The following is a 16,146-nucleotide window of genomic DNA, read 5'->3' as shown; positions in this document are numbered from 1 at the left end:
TAAGATTACAACTTGTATTTCTCATAAAAATACGTGTCTGCAGCACATTTTTATTTTTAACTGTAGTAACATTATATGACACAAGACGTTCTTTTTTTAGCGAATATAAAAAAACAAGATAGTATTTTAATGAATAATATATGAATCTTTCGTGGGTTCGCTCTTGTGATTGTTGGATCAAACATCTTATCACCTTGATAGCAAAATTGTATGGAACTTGGGATTCAATGATGTATTATTTTATACGTATCAGCTGTATTATTGGATTAAACAATCTTATGAAAGAATTGGTATGTTATTCTTATAAATTTTAACATGTTGCTCCAAGAAATATATTAATCATGCAATAACTCGAGCTGAACATGTAGATAATACAAAATTATAAGTTGCTTAATAGTACTAATATGTAGTGATACTTACATAGGATTTTTCCTATTTTAACAGCATATTTAGTGAGGACTGGATATTTGTCGTCTTTATACCAACAGGTATAAATTTTATCCGTAGAAAACTTGAGAATTTCTTGTGGAGATGATTTCACTAGCTCTACTATGTCACTCATAAGTACTGTGACAATTTCTTTACTTTCAATAAATCTGACAATAGCCCTCCATTTTTCTGTTGTACCTGCATCAGCTGAACTATTTAACTCAGAAGCTTTTTCCATTTTGTCTTTACCAAACACATACAAAATTCATTCTGATTCCAAACAAAAATTTCTTTTAATATTTTGCACTAAAATACAAGCTCAGTTGTGATGAAAAAGCTTAGGATTTAAAAATATGGGCGAAGTTACGGGATGAACAGTTGAGTATGAAAAACTTAGAAGTGATAATTCCAATCCCTTTGTATTAAAAAAAGGCGTTTTACGAATCACTTTCAGAGTGATGTAGGAAATCCTGTAAATGTGTAAACTAAAGGTGCGAGATAGAGCTGTGCAATCCTACGGGCTGTTCGACTGTTCCACGCAAATAGCATAATCGCGTGAAATAGCGTAACGTAGAATAAGGTGACATAAGGAGAGGAAAAAGATGACTAAGGCAATACAACAGGGGCGATACTGTATAACTTTTGTGGAGCTATTCACATAGACTTGTGAGCAGCCTTCTCCTTCTTTCTGCATATCGCAAGATTTGGCCCCTGGCCTGGCGTGCTCTATTCTAATATATCTATGGCTATAATGGGTGTAATCCGCAATCGCCGCAAGCAGTTACATATGTAAGACGTGACAATGTTGTGTGGTTGGGGGCGCTACTGTCGATTTACTGGTGATGTGATCCGCAATCCTGCCAGCAGTAAGCAGACGACGTCAGTCTACTAGCTCTTTTTCGTGACATTTTTCTGATTGTAAACAAAGCATATTGTGCTAGACGTAAACAAACACGCAGACCAAAAAAAATAGTTTCAAGTGCCAAAAACAAAAATGGAAATAACAGCTTTACTGCTGGCGGAATTGCGCGGGATCACAGCAAAAATAGAAATAACAGCTTTACTGCTGGCAGGATTGCGCGGGATCACAGCAAAAATGTCACGAAAAAGACCAAGTAGACTGACGTTGTCTGCTTTACTGCTGGCGGGATTGCGGATCACATCACCACTAAATTGACAGTAGCGCCCCCAACCACGCAACGTTGTCACGTCTTACATATGTAAATGCTGGCGGCGATTGCGGATTACACCCAATATAGGCTCATAAGTATAAAAAAAATACGTAATACCAACCGTTGGCATCGGTCATAGAGTACGAAGATGTAGATGGCACTCACCGTACTCGGAACTCGGAGTAGTCCTGGGGTCTAATTGAGTGCTTCGATAATCGATATACGCGATTGAATTCGAGATTGACTGTCACATGTTTGCTAAAACGTATGGCGATTATTGTATTCGTAATTGTTCCACGAGTATTAAAGTGTTATGCAATTGTGTAATCGCGATCCTGGTGTGTTCCGAGGAATCTGGACATCAATCATTCCCTGGGACAGAGTCCCCGAGATCTCGGTGAGAGATTCACTTATCCTCCAGTGCACGAGAGGACCAGGACGACAGGGGTTCAGCTACAGCCCGGACTATAGAGAACTTCCAAGGTGTCACCTGGCACTTCAGGACTTCAGTGCCTAACAAGGTAACGGCCCCACTACCTAGGATCATCGGAGCATGGCAAGCGCCATCTATGTCTCGGTTGTCTATACAAATAACAATATTTCTTTCTTGAAATCTACAAAGAACATATATTTTTCAAAATTCATTTTATAGTACGGTGTTGTTAAATTTAATACAAATTGCCTTGTACGGAAAACCAAGAGATAGCACTACATCTAAAAGGTACGTTTATTAACAAAACCTATTCATGAAACATATTTTTCCACAACTGATTATTATGAATTTATATTTATTGCGAATAGACACTGTCTTAATATTACATTAATTAAGATCAATGAGTTACTGAAAATGTTTGAATTAGTATAAAAAAAATGTAACACTTTTAAAAGTCAAATATTATGTAGGTTTGAAAGATCACATTGATTTGTTTGAAGAATCCGCTAATAATCTATATCTCACAATGAGTGAAAACGATTCGTATTCTGAGGCACAGAGAGAAGAATCGATAAGCAGCACACGTACGGGTGATACCACTATCAGTATAAGAAGAAGACACCGAGAGATTAGTTATAATACTGGTAAGATTTATAAGTTTTTCATGATTCAAAATAAATTTATAAAAATATTTCTGTGTAATGCACTTATTACTTTTAGAGGATGAATATAATGGTGATGATCAGGCAGTCGCATCTGCTCAAAGTCTCTCACAAGATAGTGCTCACTATTGTAATGGACCTGTAAATAATGTTAATAGCAGTTCAATAAGTTCTATCAATGAGTCAAATCATACTCATTTAAATGATATTTGTCAGCATATTACAATGAATGACGATGAGCAAGAAAATTCTTATGCTAGTGTAAGTATTTCACATACATAATTATTAGTTTAATTGAATAAGTATTTATATCCCCATATAAATTAGAGATTGCTTATATGATTTCATTATATATCATTAGAAAACTTAAAAAAAAGTTACATAAAAATATGATGTCTCATGCAAGTTGTATGGCAGTACATTTGATTTTTCTGTTAAATCGATTTCTTATTAAAATATAGTCAGATCCTTACAAAATATGATCTGTCTGATTAACCATATTTTCTCTGAATGGTTAACGGCTGCCTTAAATAACTTTTGTGTAAGAAAATTTTGAAATTATCAATTTTTGTTTATATGCCGACTTTTTAATTATTCATATATTGGTAACATCTCCAGATATGTAACATTACTCTTAATAGTAAATTTGAAATTATCAACATTGCAAGTCGATCCTTTTTTTCTGAAAGCTACAAGTACGATTCTCACAATCAATCACCTCTGTAATAAATGTCATAGTCTCTGACTACAGTCTATATATGATAAAATTCATAACATTTTCCTATGTTAGCTTTCAAGTTTAAATTAATATTATGTGACCAGGTTTCCATAAAACAGACTTAGTGAAATAATTATTATATGTATATATAGGTAAAGCCTCCTCTCCGGGCATTTAATGGGCATTTAATTTAATAAAATAATTTATAATGTAAAGGAGAAAGTCGTCGGCTTAAGCATAATAAGTATAGTAAGATACATGTATGTTAACACGAACTAATAATATAATTATAATAAAAAAAAAATTATTCAATTTCATTAGTCAGATTAGTATTGCTCATGAAGAATTCATGCAACATGCGACACGTTCTATTGAGCCTAAATTAAAATAATGCTCACGATGGATGGAAATAAAAACGCAATAAGTAAAAAGCGCGCGAAGCGCTTATTACTTTTGCTAGTATATGGGATATTCCCATAGACATATACAATAGACTGCGCACGGCAGCTAAATCTCTGGGGTCAACATCTCGGGAGTGGGGATGACCTCTGGGGCTACCTCTCTCTTTTCAACCTCTTCCCGTCTCTCTCTTTGAGAACCGGCCGAGGAAACCGAGTAGGGATGTAGTAAAGGGTGATGCACACCTTATCAATGGAAAGGAGAAGATGAGGGAATATATGCATGCACCTGGCTATATAGCTATACATGTGCACATAACTGACATAACATGAATGGAGAGAACTATATATAATAAACGTTATACATAATAAATAATAAAAATATGTAATAGACAAAATATGTAATAAAAACGTTAGCCTTGTCTTAAATCTTAAGCCTTGGAACTTCACGATGAGCATATGTAAGTTTTAATCTTTGTAGTCTCATCTCGTTGGTAGCGTAAATAGTTAACGCTTTTGGAAATACACTTTTACATCCTGAGGCTCAAATCTCTATGAATATGGGTTTTTTTTTTTTTTTATCTTCTTTAATATAATTTTTTTATTTTAATAGGTGCGTTTTCCCCAATAAGTATTTAGTGTTTTGATAAATTGCTGGCTTTTCATCTTTATGTATTATAATTTATCTAGTATGATCGAAATACAGTTATAATTTTACTTGATAAATACCAAAAACAATCATTGACAATTTTTTTTGTTTTTTTTTCGTATTTTTAAATTCAAATACATACATATGGATTTATAAATCTGAATCAATTCAAACAAGATATAGTATCAGTATGTATTGTACCAATGCTAGCTTTGGGTAAAAAAAACTTATTTGATTAATTTAGTGAACCTTTGATAGCATAATAATTGTTAGCCCAACGAACGATAATTTTTTCTCATTAAATAAAAATTTTATAAATTATGTAATTATTAGTTGTAGACTTCTTTCAAAAAATTGAAATTACTAGCATATATTTATATATATGTACTACTTAGTATATATTTACTAATATATCTTGTTGGAATCGATTCAGATTTATAAATCCATATGTATGTATTTGAATTTAAAAATACGAAAAAAAAAACAAAAAAATTGTCAATGATTGTTTTTGTTATTTATCAAGTAAAATTATAACTGTATTTCGATCATACTAGATAAATTATAATACATAAAAATGAAAAGCCAGCGATTTATCAAAACACTAAATACTTATTGGGAAAAACGCACCTGTTAAAATAAAAAAATTATATGAAAGAAGAAATAAGAAAAACAAACAAAACCCATGTTCTTAGAGATTTGAACCTGAGGATGTAAAAGTGTATTTCCAAAAGCGTTAAACATTTACGCTACCAACGAGATGAGACTACAAAGATTAAAACTTACATATGCTCACCGTGAAGTTCCAAGGCTCAAGATTTAAGACTAGGCTAACGTTTTTATTATATATTTTGTCTATTATATATTTTTATTATTTATTATGTATAACAGTTATGTGCACATGTATAGCTATATAGCCAGGTGCATGCATATATTCCCTTATCTTCTCCTTTACGTCGATAAGGTGTGCATCACCCTTTACCACATCCCCACTCGGTTTCCTCGGCCGGTTCTCAAAGAGAGAGATGGGAAGAGGTTGAAAAGAGAAAGGTAGCCCCAGAAGTCATCCCCACTCCCGAGATGTTGACCCCAGAGATTTGGCTGCCGTGCGCAGTCTATTGTATGTGTCTATGGATATTCCACGTCAACTACGTGTGGTCAAAAAAATTTTTTTGTTGAAACCTATGCCAATCGGAAGTCCCTTAAAAAAAATCTTATCTAATGTTTCCAGATTTTTTAACCTGCACCGAAACCATCAGGGATGATCACAAGTTTTAAATTTTTTCTTGAACTAAATTATTACGAATTTTCTCGCTAAAAAAACAAAAAAAAACGAAATTAGGGATAGGATTTTGTAGATTTGTTGACCCTGAATCGTTTAAAAATTTTTTTTGAAAAATTTCAGGTTATGTTATCCATTTTTAAAAATTTTTAACTTTCAAAAATTTTTCAAGCATTGATCAACTCTTTTTTTTTATTTTTTTTTTTTTTACTTGTACATTTACCACTAAACCACGAATTACAAGTACATACCGCCAAAAATGAGAAATTTTTTTAGTGAATGTGCGCATTAAAGTCAATTTTGAGTCGATTGAGATAGATAAAAAATGCCTTTTTAAAAATATTTTTACATAGTTCAAATTACAAGTCCCGACTGGGCCATAAAAATACAAGTCCCGACAGTCAAAAATAACAATTTTTTTATGAGATTCGTCTATTTCAGATAAAGATTTTAAAAAAGTTATTTTTTATGCAGTGAAAGTTACAAGTCCCGAGTGTGAAAAAAAGTCTTGCTAGCCCGAAACAAATAGAAGCACCTCCTCCACAAAATCAAAGTTTCGATTATTAAAAAAATGCGCATTTCTGTATTTGTGGCCGATTGGATCAACGGAATAAAACGATTATTTTTCGTAAGAAACTTGATTGATTAATTTATTAATTTATTAAGATGACATTATAAAAATTGAATGAAAATTAAATAAAACAAAAACTTATCAGGAAACTTCACATTAATTCACAAGCATAGTTACAATGTCACTTAATGACTTTTGTGCTTGGGACGGCAAATATACCGTAAGTACAAAACTTTTAGTGGCTTGTAAGTGTTTTCTTGTACGTACGTTTCGAGGGATGTATATTAGATAATAAAAGTCACATGGCATAAACATTATGTAAAGTAATTCGTACTCAAAATTAGCAAGTATATTTATTCTACTGTAAACAGTATACACCAAATCATTCAAAACATTTTTTAAACGCGAACCCCACTCGCAGCTCGGTGAGCCCACCTGGGAGCGGTCTCCTCCCGTTTCTAACGCGTGTTACTTACATGATTTCGGATCCTGTCGCGAGATCTGGCTTGAAGGACCAATGTGGGTTTCGAATAAATAACACAATTAGCAAGTATATTTATTCTACTGGAGACCCTGTTCACCACATCTGTAGAAAAAATTTTTCTATTTAATTTTTTTGTAAAGTTCCATAAAAAGAAACTCACTGCCATCCAGAGCTGATATCTTTAAAATTACAACGTTTCTTGGGTCTTTTTGAATTCAGGTTTGATTAGCTGAGCACAGCACTTGATTGGGTTAAGTGGTTTTGAATTTCCCGCCGCGAAATATTGCCACTTCTGGAAGCCCCGCTTTTATTTAAATATAGTAAACAATTACCAAAACATTTTTGCATGCTTGGCATACCGATCCAGACGCCCAATATTTATTCAACGGGTTGTTATGACTTTTAAAAAATTCATTGCCAACACCGCACGAAGTGAGCTTGGTATGTTCTAGTAGATTGAAATTTATTATTGCTTGATGAATCAGAAAATAAAAGGATCGAACCGGTAAAACAAAAGTTTTGTGAACAGTTTTGCCGAATAGAAGTGAAGTAGTGGCAACAAGTACCTGTGAATGCGATTGTGAAAATTTTCAATTATTTACCAGCAATTTATAAAAATTAGTATTGTATGTATAATACCATTTTATATATATACGTATTGACCCTATTATCGGTTATGAGATATCTTGAGACTGATAACTGAATGATTTCGTTTTAAAGATTGCCTTCAGCAAACTCTTGCAGTTTAACTGCACGTTAAGTTTTTATAGATTTCGTACTGTTTACTACTGAAGTTTATTTTCCCGAAACCTTTTTTATAAGTTAAAATCAGTTTTCTCAAAATAAGTAACTTTACTATGTCCTTATGAGTCTTGATTTGTATAGTTAACTCTTGAAATTTCTCTTAACTTTAACTTTTTTACGTAAACGTAAATTGACGCATATTAATGTTCCTTTCCGATATCGACTGTTAGTTAGTGTACAATTATCTTTAGACTTTAACGTCTTTAACTCTGTGTTATTGTTTCATAGAAATCTTCACTAAACAAGGTAACTTCACGATATCTATTTGAAATCTTGATAAGTTAACTGGAAAAATTAAACTTAACGTAACCATTCTTAAGATATCCGCAGTTAACTTAAATTTGATATTTAAAGTGAACACATTACAGATATTATATGTTAGTTTTATCTTGCAGAATCCGTAAGGCTGCGTTCGCATGGAGTCTTATGTACTTAAGATTGGAAGACTCCGGCAAAGATTGAATTTATTTTAGTTTTAAAAATCTCTAAATAGTATGTTTAACTAAAAGAAAAAATTATTTACCGACATTTTAGTAAGAAAGAATTGTTACAATTTATTTCATTCGTAATATAACTTGTTAAATAACATTTTACAACATTTATATAGTCATCGAACGGTCGGTAAATTGGGTCACTCACATAACCTTACAGATATAACAACATTTAATGCCGACAAAAAGTTTTATCTTGCCTATTTTTTCTTTAATAATAGCTAATGCAATTATTCTATTTCTATAAGATGATTTTTTCATAAATTAAATGATTATTTTGAGAAACTAAAATTCAAACATAATTCAAACTTTGCCGGGGTCTTCTAATCTTAAGTAAATAAGATTGCATGTAAGCGCAGCCTAACGATATCATTTCAACTACTTAGCTAACTTCTTTAAGCTAAGAATAATTAAGATTTCTAAAAGCTAACTGGTGCAGGCTGGGATCGTACTGCTTGCTCGTCATCAAGACGATTTATCAATATACATCGTACAAATCGAGATACTTCGTTCGATAGCGATAAAAACTCGCAGTGGATTATTCCAGTGCTGATTTCATCTTTAGAGACTTTGATTTACGAAAACTTTGGGCTTAGTAAATATTAAGATACAATACATTAACGAGTTAAATATTTTAAAAGACAAATTACAAATACTTCGCAAAGAAAATTTTGACCAAGAATTCATACACATTAATTCTTGTAATGAATTATTATCGAGGAAACTTTTAAGTAGATTCATTACAAGCGTTTCAATTTAAAATAACCTTTCAGAAAGAACGTCATATTAATAACGGAAATAATCTTTAAAGTTTAACTGTGGTTCTTGACATACTGTATCACTATTGTCGCAAACTGATTGTTTAATTATTTTATTCGACTTTTCAACAGTCTCATCGATACTATCACTCAAATAAAGCTACATTTTAAAATACGAAAGTATGAATTACGATCACGTACTTCGTGTAAGAGTCAAGACTAGACCACAGTAGTAAATGAGAAATGTTTCGATGAACAATCGACAAAGCTAAATGACGTATTTTTGAAATATCAAATATAGTGAACGTAAATATAAGTGTTTGTATTTATCAGTAAACAGATTATAATCTCATTTGTTATTTTTCTAAGTAGCCGTGTATAATGAATAAGTATTCTAGAAACATCTATTTAAGATCGATATTTCCGAGACGACACGATATTTTAAAAATATTATCGAGGCGATACCGATAAGATATCAAATTTGTATTCAATATTTCGATATCGAGATGATATTCTGCTAAAATATCGTATCGTATCGGTATCGTGCAGCCTTATCAATGAACATATTTTTGATAAATTAATTTCACTTGTGTTGAGATTCTTTTGTCTATCATGCCAATACATCAAGAACTTTCGACCCCTCACTTTTTCAATCACGAAATCCCGCTCTATCTTTTAATACGTACATATTTCTACTATCTTCGAAGTTCTCACTTTTGCTGTGTATCGCATGTGTCGCACTCCGTTTTTTTGTTTTATTGTTGTTTTAAAATATGCTGGTAAAATATTGTGAAGATTATAAAATTTTCTAGGAAAAAAGGATTCAGATGAAAAACAATTCGTGGGTGCGTGTTGCCATGTCTTAATAAAAAATTTTGGTAGTATTACCTATGTTCAAACATCTTCCTGCGTTGTTTTTGACTAAAAAAACCCTTAAATAGAACGCGTTGCACCTAGAGTAACTTATATTTTCTTTAACTACACTAGCCTTATAAGGGCGCGCTCCGCGTGCCAAAGGATTGGAGGCTGGTCTCTGTAAACAGCCAATCACATGCATTTTAAACGTGTTCTTAATATTGTTGCGCTCTATATCCAAAATGGTTGCGCCCAATAAGCTATCTTCTTTTTATGATAGGAAATTTGTTTATCTATTTTATCTAAGTAACTGTACATAATTAACAAAACGTGAGGAATACAGTATGTTCATATGGATGAGTTGGAGCCAGATCTTGATCGGTTTTTAAAATTGAAAAACTTACTCGATGATGATGAGTCCAACTGCAACGTTTCTGCTCGTTTTGTGGTGAACAAAATTGAAATGCTACTAGGTATATTACAATTTTCAAAAACGTACTCATTGTCAAATTCTGCAGTTGCTGATTTATGTTTATTGTTGAACAATTTTGTCGATGAACGCATCTTGCCAGATAGTAGGTACAAAATTGATCAGCTATTCTATCCTAAAGAAGGAATAAAATACCATGCAGTGTGTTCTGAGTGTAAATCGTACATCCGAGAGTTCCAAAAGTCAGACAAGTTTGTTGACTGTATGATATGTGGGGAAAGAATTAATTAAAAAAATCCTTGTTATCGAGATTTTTTCGTGGTACTAGATTTGGCAAATGAATTGAAACACGTCGTTGAATTACATGGCGAATATTACGATAAAATAATGAATGATAGAGACTTTGCCATGGAAAAACTAGCAGATTTTCATGATGGAAGGAAGTATAAAGAGTTTTATAATTCTCTGCCTCAAAATTCCAAAAGTTCTTATTTGACGCTTACTTTCAACACTGATGGATCTCCAGTTTTCAAAAGCTCAAAATACTCTGTGTGGCCTATCCAGGTTAGTCCAAACGAGACACCTATTACTGAAAGAAGCAAAAGGCCTTTGACATACGGGGTATGGTTTGGCCGAGACAAACCTGACATGGACTTTTTTCTTACTCCATTCGTAGCTGATATCAATAGATTATCAGAAGAAGGTATCCAATGTGAAATAAGAAACGAAGTTAGAAATGTAAAAGTATATGCACTGAGTTGTTGTGTCGACTCAGTTGCACGGCCGACAATGCAAGGTTTTACGCAGTATAACGGATACTTTGGGTACGGATGGTGCTTACACCCAGGTGAGTGTGTTCCTCACAATCGAGGTTATGCTATAAAGTACCCAGTAACTAACAGTGTACCAGAAAAGCGTACTGAAAAACACACTATTCTACAAATTCAACAAACCCTTGACACTAATAGAGTAGTCAATGGTGTCAAAAAAGCTTCACCGCTCTTGAATTTGAATTGTTTTGATATTATTGATGGATTCGTACCAGACTCTATGCACTGTATTGCATTAGGAGTGGCCAAACAATTTCTTAGTTATTGGCTTGATTCTTCTAACGAACCATTTTCTATACCTAATAACGATATCAAGCGTTTGGATAAGTATTTGCAAGCACTTAAAGTGCCAGTCCAAATGTGTCGTTTAACTAGATCTCTTACAGATAAGAACTACTGGAAAGCAAAAGAATTCGAAAACTGGGTTCTGTATTTAAGTTTACCAGTGTTGGAAGAGGTTAATGGATTCGAAAAATACACTGAACATTGGTCCTTACTTGTACAAGCGTTTCATATTTTAATGAAAGATTCTATAAATTTTGTAGACATTCAGAGAGCTCACGAATTACTGCAAGAATTTGTTGCTACAACAGAAGAATTGTATTCCAAAGATGCAATGAGTTTCAATGTGCATCAGCTTTTGCACATGTCTCAGAGCGTCGCTGATTGGGGCCCTTTATGGGCACATTTCTGTTATTGTTTCGAGTCAGGGAATGGACAGTTGTTAAAAACAGTTCACGCTGCGAAAGGTGTCTTAAGCCAGATATGCCGTAACCTTTCAATGCAAGAAAGCATATTGATAATTGAACAACACGTTGCTAGTAACAATGAATCACCAATCCTTGACTACTGCAACTATTTGCGAAACAGGTACACTAAAAATTCAGTAAAGATTGGTAATAATCGATATTTCTCCAAAAGCAAATTAATATTGGACATTTCAGCTTTTCCAATTCTAAATCAAGCACAGTACATTTTCAAAGCATACAATAAATTAGTTATTGATCAATCTGTTTTCAAATCAAATTCAAAAGAACTATTAAAATCAAACAATACTTTCGCTTTTACCAAAACCAATGAGTTTATACAGATTGTACAGTTTCTTGTAGACGAAGTCAATAATAAGGAATACACTTTATGTAAAAAAATTATCGTTACAGAAAATCGTTATGAAAAATGTACTGACATCAAATTAATTGATGTCATCCAAAACGATATAGAAGTAATAGAAACTTCTCTTGTTGATAGAACGTGTGTTAACTTATGCTTTAATGATTATCAATATATTATTGCAATGCCAAATAAAATTATATATTCATAAAATAAACGTTTTATTATAAAAGTTTTTAAAACAAATTCATAATTTTGTACTTATTGCTATTGTATTATACCTAAAACTACTGTAAAATATGTTATACAAATAAATGACTATAACCATAAAATATCTTTAATACTAGTATATATAATTTCAGTTAACCATTTCATGTGTCAATCAACTTCACGTGGAAATCCACTTTGCGAAATCTGCGTGGAAATCCTCTTTGAAAAATCCACGTGGATTTCTGCGTGGAAATCCTCTTTAAAAAATCCATGTGGATTTCCACGTGGAAATCTACTATGCATAATCCACATGGATTTCCACGCAGAAATCCACTTTGAAAAATCCACGTGGATTTCCACTTTGCAAAATCCATGTTGATCCACGTGGATTTCCACAAGGCAAAATCAGTGGTTGATAACCAATTTCCATGGCATAAGCTGGAATTATGTCAATGTTCCTTATGAAGGAGGACTGAAAGTTTTTAAAAACGAGCTGGTTGACGCTGTAAAGGTGTACGTTAAGGGTCTCGAGAAAAAAAAATATCTTCAAGAGATAATACAATGCAGGTAAGTCTGTAGGAAAGGAGAGGTGTGTCAAAGTCGTCATGGCAATTGTAGCACAGGTGTGCTAGAGTCGCCCTTGTTTATCTACTTTCCATTATTAGTAGGAATAAATAAAGTTATATCAACAAGTTTTTTCATTAATTTCATTTAACCCTGCAGATCTCAAGCAGATGTCTGCGTCCACAAAACAACGGCTGTAATGACAGAATGCCAGACATGGGATGAAAAAGTACTTACTAATAATTCAATTCACTATATGTTTTACGTTTTATGTATCACCTTTAAATGGAAACTTTTTTAGATATTTAAAGATATCTGCAAACTACGTGCATTCGATGTCTTGGTGGCATTGGTGGCCCCGTGTGTTTCACTCAATTGACACCATGGGCGCTGGTGAATATCGTTTTATCCCCTCCAGAAATATTCTTGGAGTGAATACTGTTGTACATGGTTTCAGTGAGGAATGTTACACATTATTACCTTAAATAAAACAATAATGGCATATGTTTTTGAACAAACGCGCAAGTAAAGAAAACGACTGACTCAATGGACTTTTGGAGTTAAACTGCTTTATTTTTTGCATAAAGTCAACCAGAAAAAATAAAAAACAAAAAACAAGATATTGCTATGACAACGTATTTCTTTTTCTTCGTATACAATATCAATTTAAACATACATGCGATTGCGAGCGTCTTGGTAGCTTTCCGTCCGCAGGAAAGAATTCGTATCTTTCCCACCCCGTAACTCCACTTTTCGGCCCCGGACGATACCAAAACCTCCTTCACCTTACGATCGCCGTGCTCGCTTAGCCTCACAATGACCACGTAATTCTCATTGTGTTGAGACGCCGCTTACAACCTTTATATTTTTCTTAAAAATATTAACTAGCTTATAAAAAAATCAAAGTAACAGGAACAGCATACATGCTATTTGGAAATTCTAAATTTTCTCCCATCATGTGTGGAAATCAATTTCATATACTCCTTTTGACATAAGTGTCACTTTTCAGTGAAGGGTATAGAGTAATAGAATATTACATACCTGCTTTGGTAAGATCCAGGACATTGCAGATAGTCAGTGTATTGTTTATATGGAGGAATGTGTTTATTTAAAAATAAACTACCACCGGATTAGTGGCTTTCATACTGCCAATATCGATTAGTTTCCATATAGTTTACACTTTAAACTAGGAATATAGTTTAACTTGTTTGTTAGGAAATTTTTTATTGATTTAATATACTTTTTATTCTAAAACTAGTATTATTTCGTATAGATTTATTGAGAATTTTATTGAAAATTCAACAAAAATCAGAAAGATTATGCTGGGATCGATTGGTTTTCAACTTAACACTTTATATCTTACTAGCAGCCCCCCATCTCGGCTTCGCCCAAGACTCACTAAATGAAACACCGTCGTGTGTTGACATGTAATGTAAAACGTTTTCAGTTAAAAATTTTACATCTATTTCTCACACTTCTCAGAACAAATATCTTCTTATTAAAATCATATTTGTTCAAAATCTATACGGTTTATTTCGTCAAGTAAAAAGCTGTAAAAAGTGAAGCAATAGAAATGCTGAATAGTAGCGTGCACTCCTTATACCATAAAATAATCGTTGGCCCTAAAATGCCGTTGATTTGCAGTTTCTTCCGTATAATCTATGAACAGAGCTATTTTTTAAAGCTGTAAAGATTTAAAACTCACAAAAAATACTCACTAAGAAACAAGAATTACCGTTAAATGGTTTGGGTTTTTACAGAAGGGTAAGCTTTGGTCTACGTAGAGTCAGTATGGATTATGCTTGGATTTTATACAGAATCCTCTGTTAATCCATCTGCCAAAGTAAGACGGATTTCAGGGTGATATAACTTGAAATGCAATATGAAAACCATGTAGATATTAACAAAACGAGCATACACTAGTTTACTTTCTGGCTTATGTACGTATAATATACTATTTTCTAAGACTTTTTTCATGGATTATGAGGTATTAAATTTCTTTTACACTAAACTATTGTTTTTATACTTTATTTGTTTAAAACCTGCAAAATAATTATAATAAAAAAAAAATCTGGATTACCTTAATTGTTTTGTGTCATAAAGTAGTTTGAATCCTCAGTGTGTTTAGAAGGTTTTTTTTTAGTATAACATACTGTAACGTAAGCAATTTATTTTGTACATGTTATAAATAAAAAACCAACTTTAAACTTTTAAGTTTTATTCAGTGAAAGTTTCATTTATCACCAACAATAAAATTATAAGTGTCTGAGAAATTTTTTTTACCTGTTGAATTCTTATACATCTAAAAAAGCAAAAGACAACTTAAATAAAGGTAACATGATTGAAGTATTGTCAATCGTTTAATAGTTTCAATTTATTCTTTCTCGGGAAAAGTTAAAATTTCTCACACAATTTGACGGAATCACATTTACACTTCTAATACATCATGTAGTTAACTTTTTTCAGTAAATTTTTTCACATACAAAATAATATCTTTATCTATTGTATACATGCATACATATAATCTTCATACTATCGTACAATATGGATATGCATCCGATTGGATGTAAAAATTGTAATAGTACAATTCAAGTTATTTCGAATAATTACATTGTTACAAAATTACGTTTTGGGAAGAATAGCATCTTTTTTATCAGATAAGATTAAAAAAAATAATTTCTTCAATCCATCTGAGCATCTAAAAAAATAAGTTATTTTATAAAGTACTTAAGTCACAGGTAACACGGAACTTATGACACGTCTTATTTATTCATTCGCATACTTTAAGAAAGTGCACCAATGATTGTTCACCGCATGTCATAGAACAATATGAAATACAATCCAGTAAAAACATCATAGCTGAGCTATGTATCAGTAAAGAAGTATCGCAGTTTTAAGCTACCTAATAGTATTTTAAAATCACACAGGCAATCAGCCATGTTCTTATACAGTTATAGTCATTCATTAGGTGTATGTACATACGTTGATTTAACGAACAGATTTGACAGTCAAAACTTAGACAGCGAAAAAAGCAATACAACACTTGTTTTACAACTGCATGTCAATGAATAATGTTACCTTTTAAATTCGAATACTCTTCCGCCAAAGTGTTAATGGTTACAAAAAATTATTACTCTAAGATGCAAACAGTGAGCTAACTATTGAGCCTTATATACAATACTGGTATAAGACTCCAATACATTACAATGAGGTTTTGTTGTGTCCAATAACTTATATTTTATATGAGCTACTATAAAATTAGCATATTTAATGTAGTATAGAAAACAAAAAGTTAATTA

The 16,146-nt window shown here is 32.4% G+C and overlaps 1 protein-coding gene and 1 long non-coding RNA gene across 2 annotated transcripts; both read left to right on the top strand.

Annotated features, from left to right (window-relative positions):
* The first annotated feature begins 2,172 nt into the window (after positions 1 to 2,172).
* On the top strand, positions 2,173 to 2,852 carry LOC149375174 (uncharacterized). The gene is made up of 3 exons (XR_016292895.1): positions 2,173 to 2,322; positions 2,505 to 2,678; positions 2,755 to 2,852. It is a non-coding gene; the product is annotated as an uncharacterized LOC149375174 (long non-coding RNA).
* A 7,360-nt stretch (positions 2,853 to 10,212) lies between these two features.
* LOC149375173 (uncharacterized) lies at positions 10,213 to 13,226 on the top strand. Its single transcript, XM_089589967.1, has 4 exons — positions 10,213 to 11,833; positions 12,683 to 12,850; positions 13,007 to 13,076; positions 13,149 to 13,226. The coding sequence occupies exons 1-4, from the start codon at positions 10,521 to 10,523 to the stop codon at positions 13,224 to 13,226; spliced, it is 1,629 nt and encodes a 542-aa protein (XP_089446093.1). The 5' UTR covers positions 10,213 to 10,520.
* The last annotated feature ends 2,920 nt before the right edge of the window (positions 13,227 to 16,146 follow it).

This window comes from Copidosoma floridanum, unplaced genomic scaffold (genome assembly GCF_036245765.1).
Source record: "Copidosoma floridanum isolate Cflo_tuat_1 unplaced genomic scaffold, Cflo_Japanese_pri ptg000011l, whole genome shotgun sequence".
NCBI classification, from domain to species: Eukaryota; Metazoa; Arthropoda; class Insecta; order Hymenoptera; family Encyrtidae; genus Copidosoma; species Copidosoma floridanum.
The sequence above is the reverse complement of the archived record's forward strand: the minus strand, read 5'-3'. Positions and strand labels throughout refer to the sequence as shown.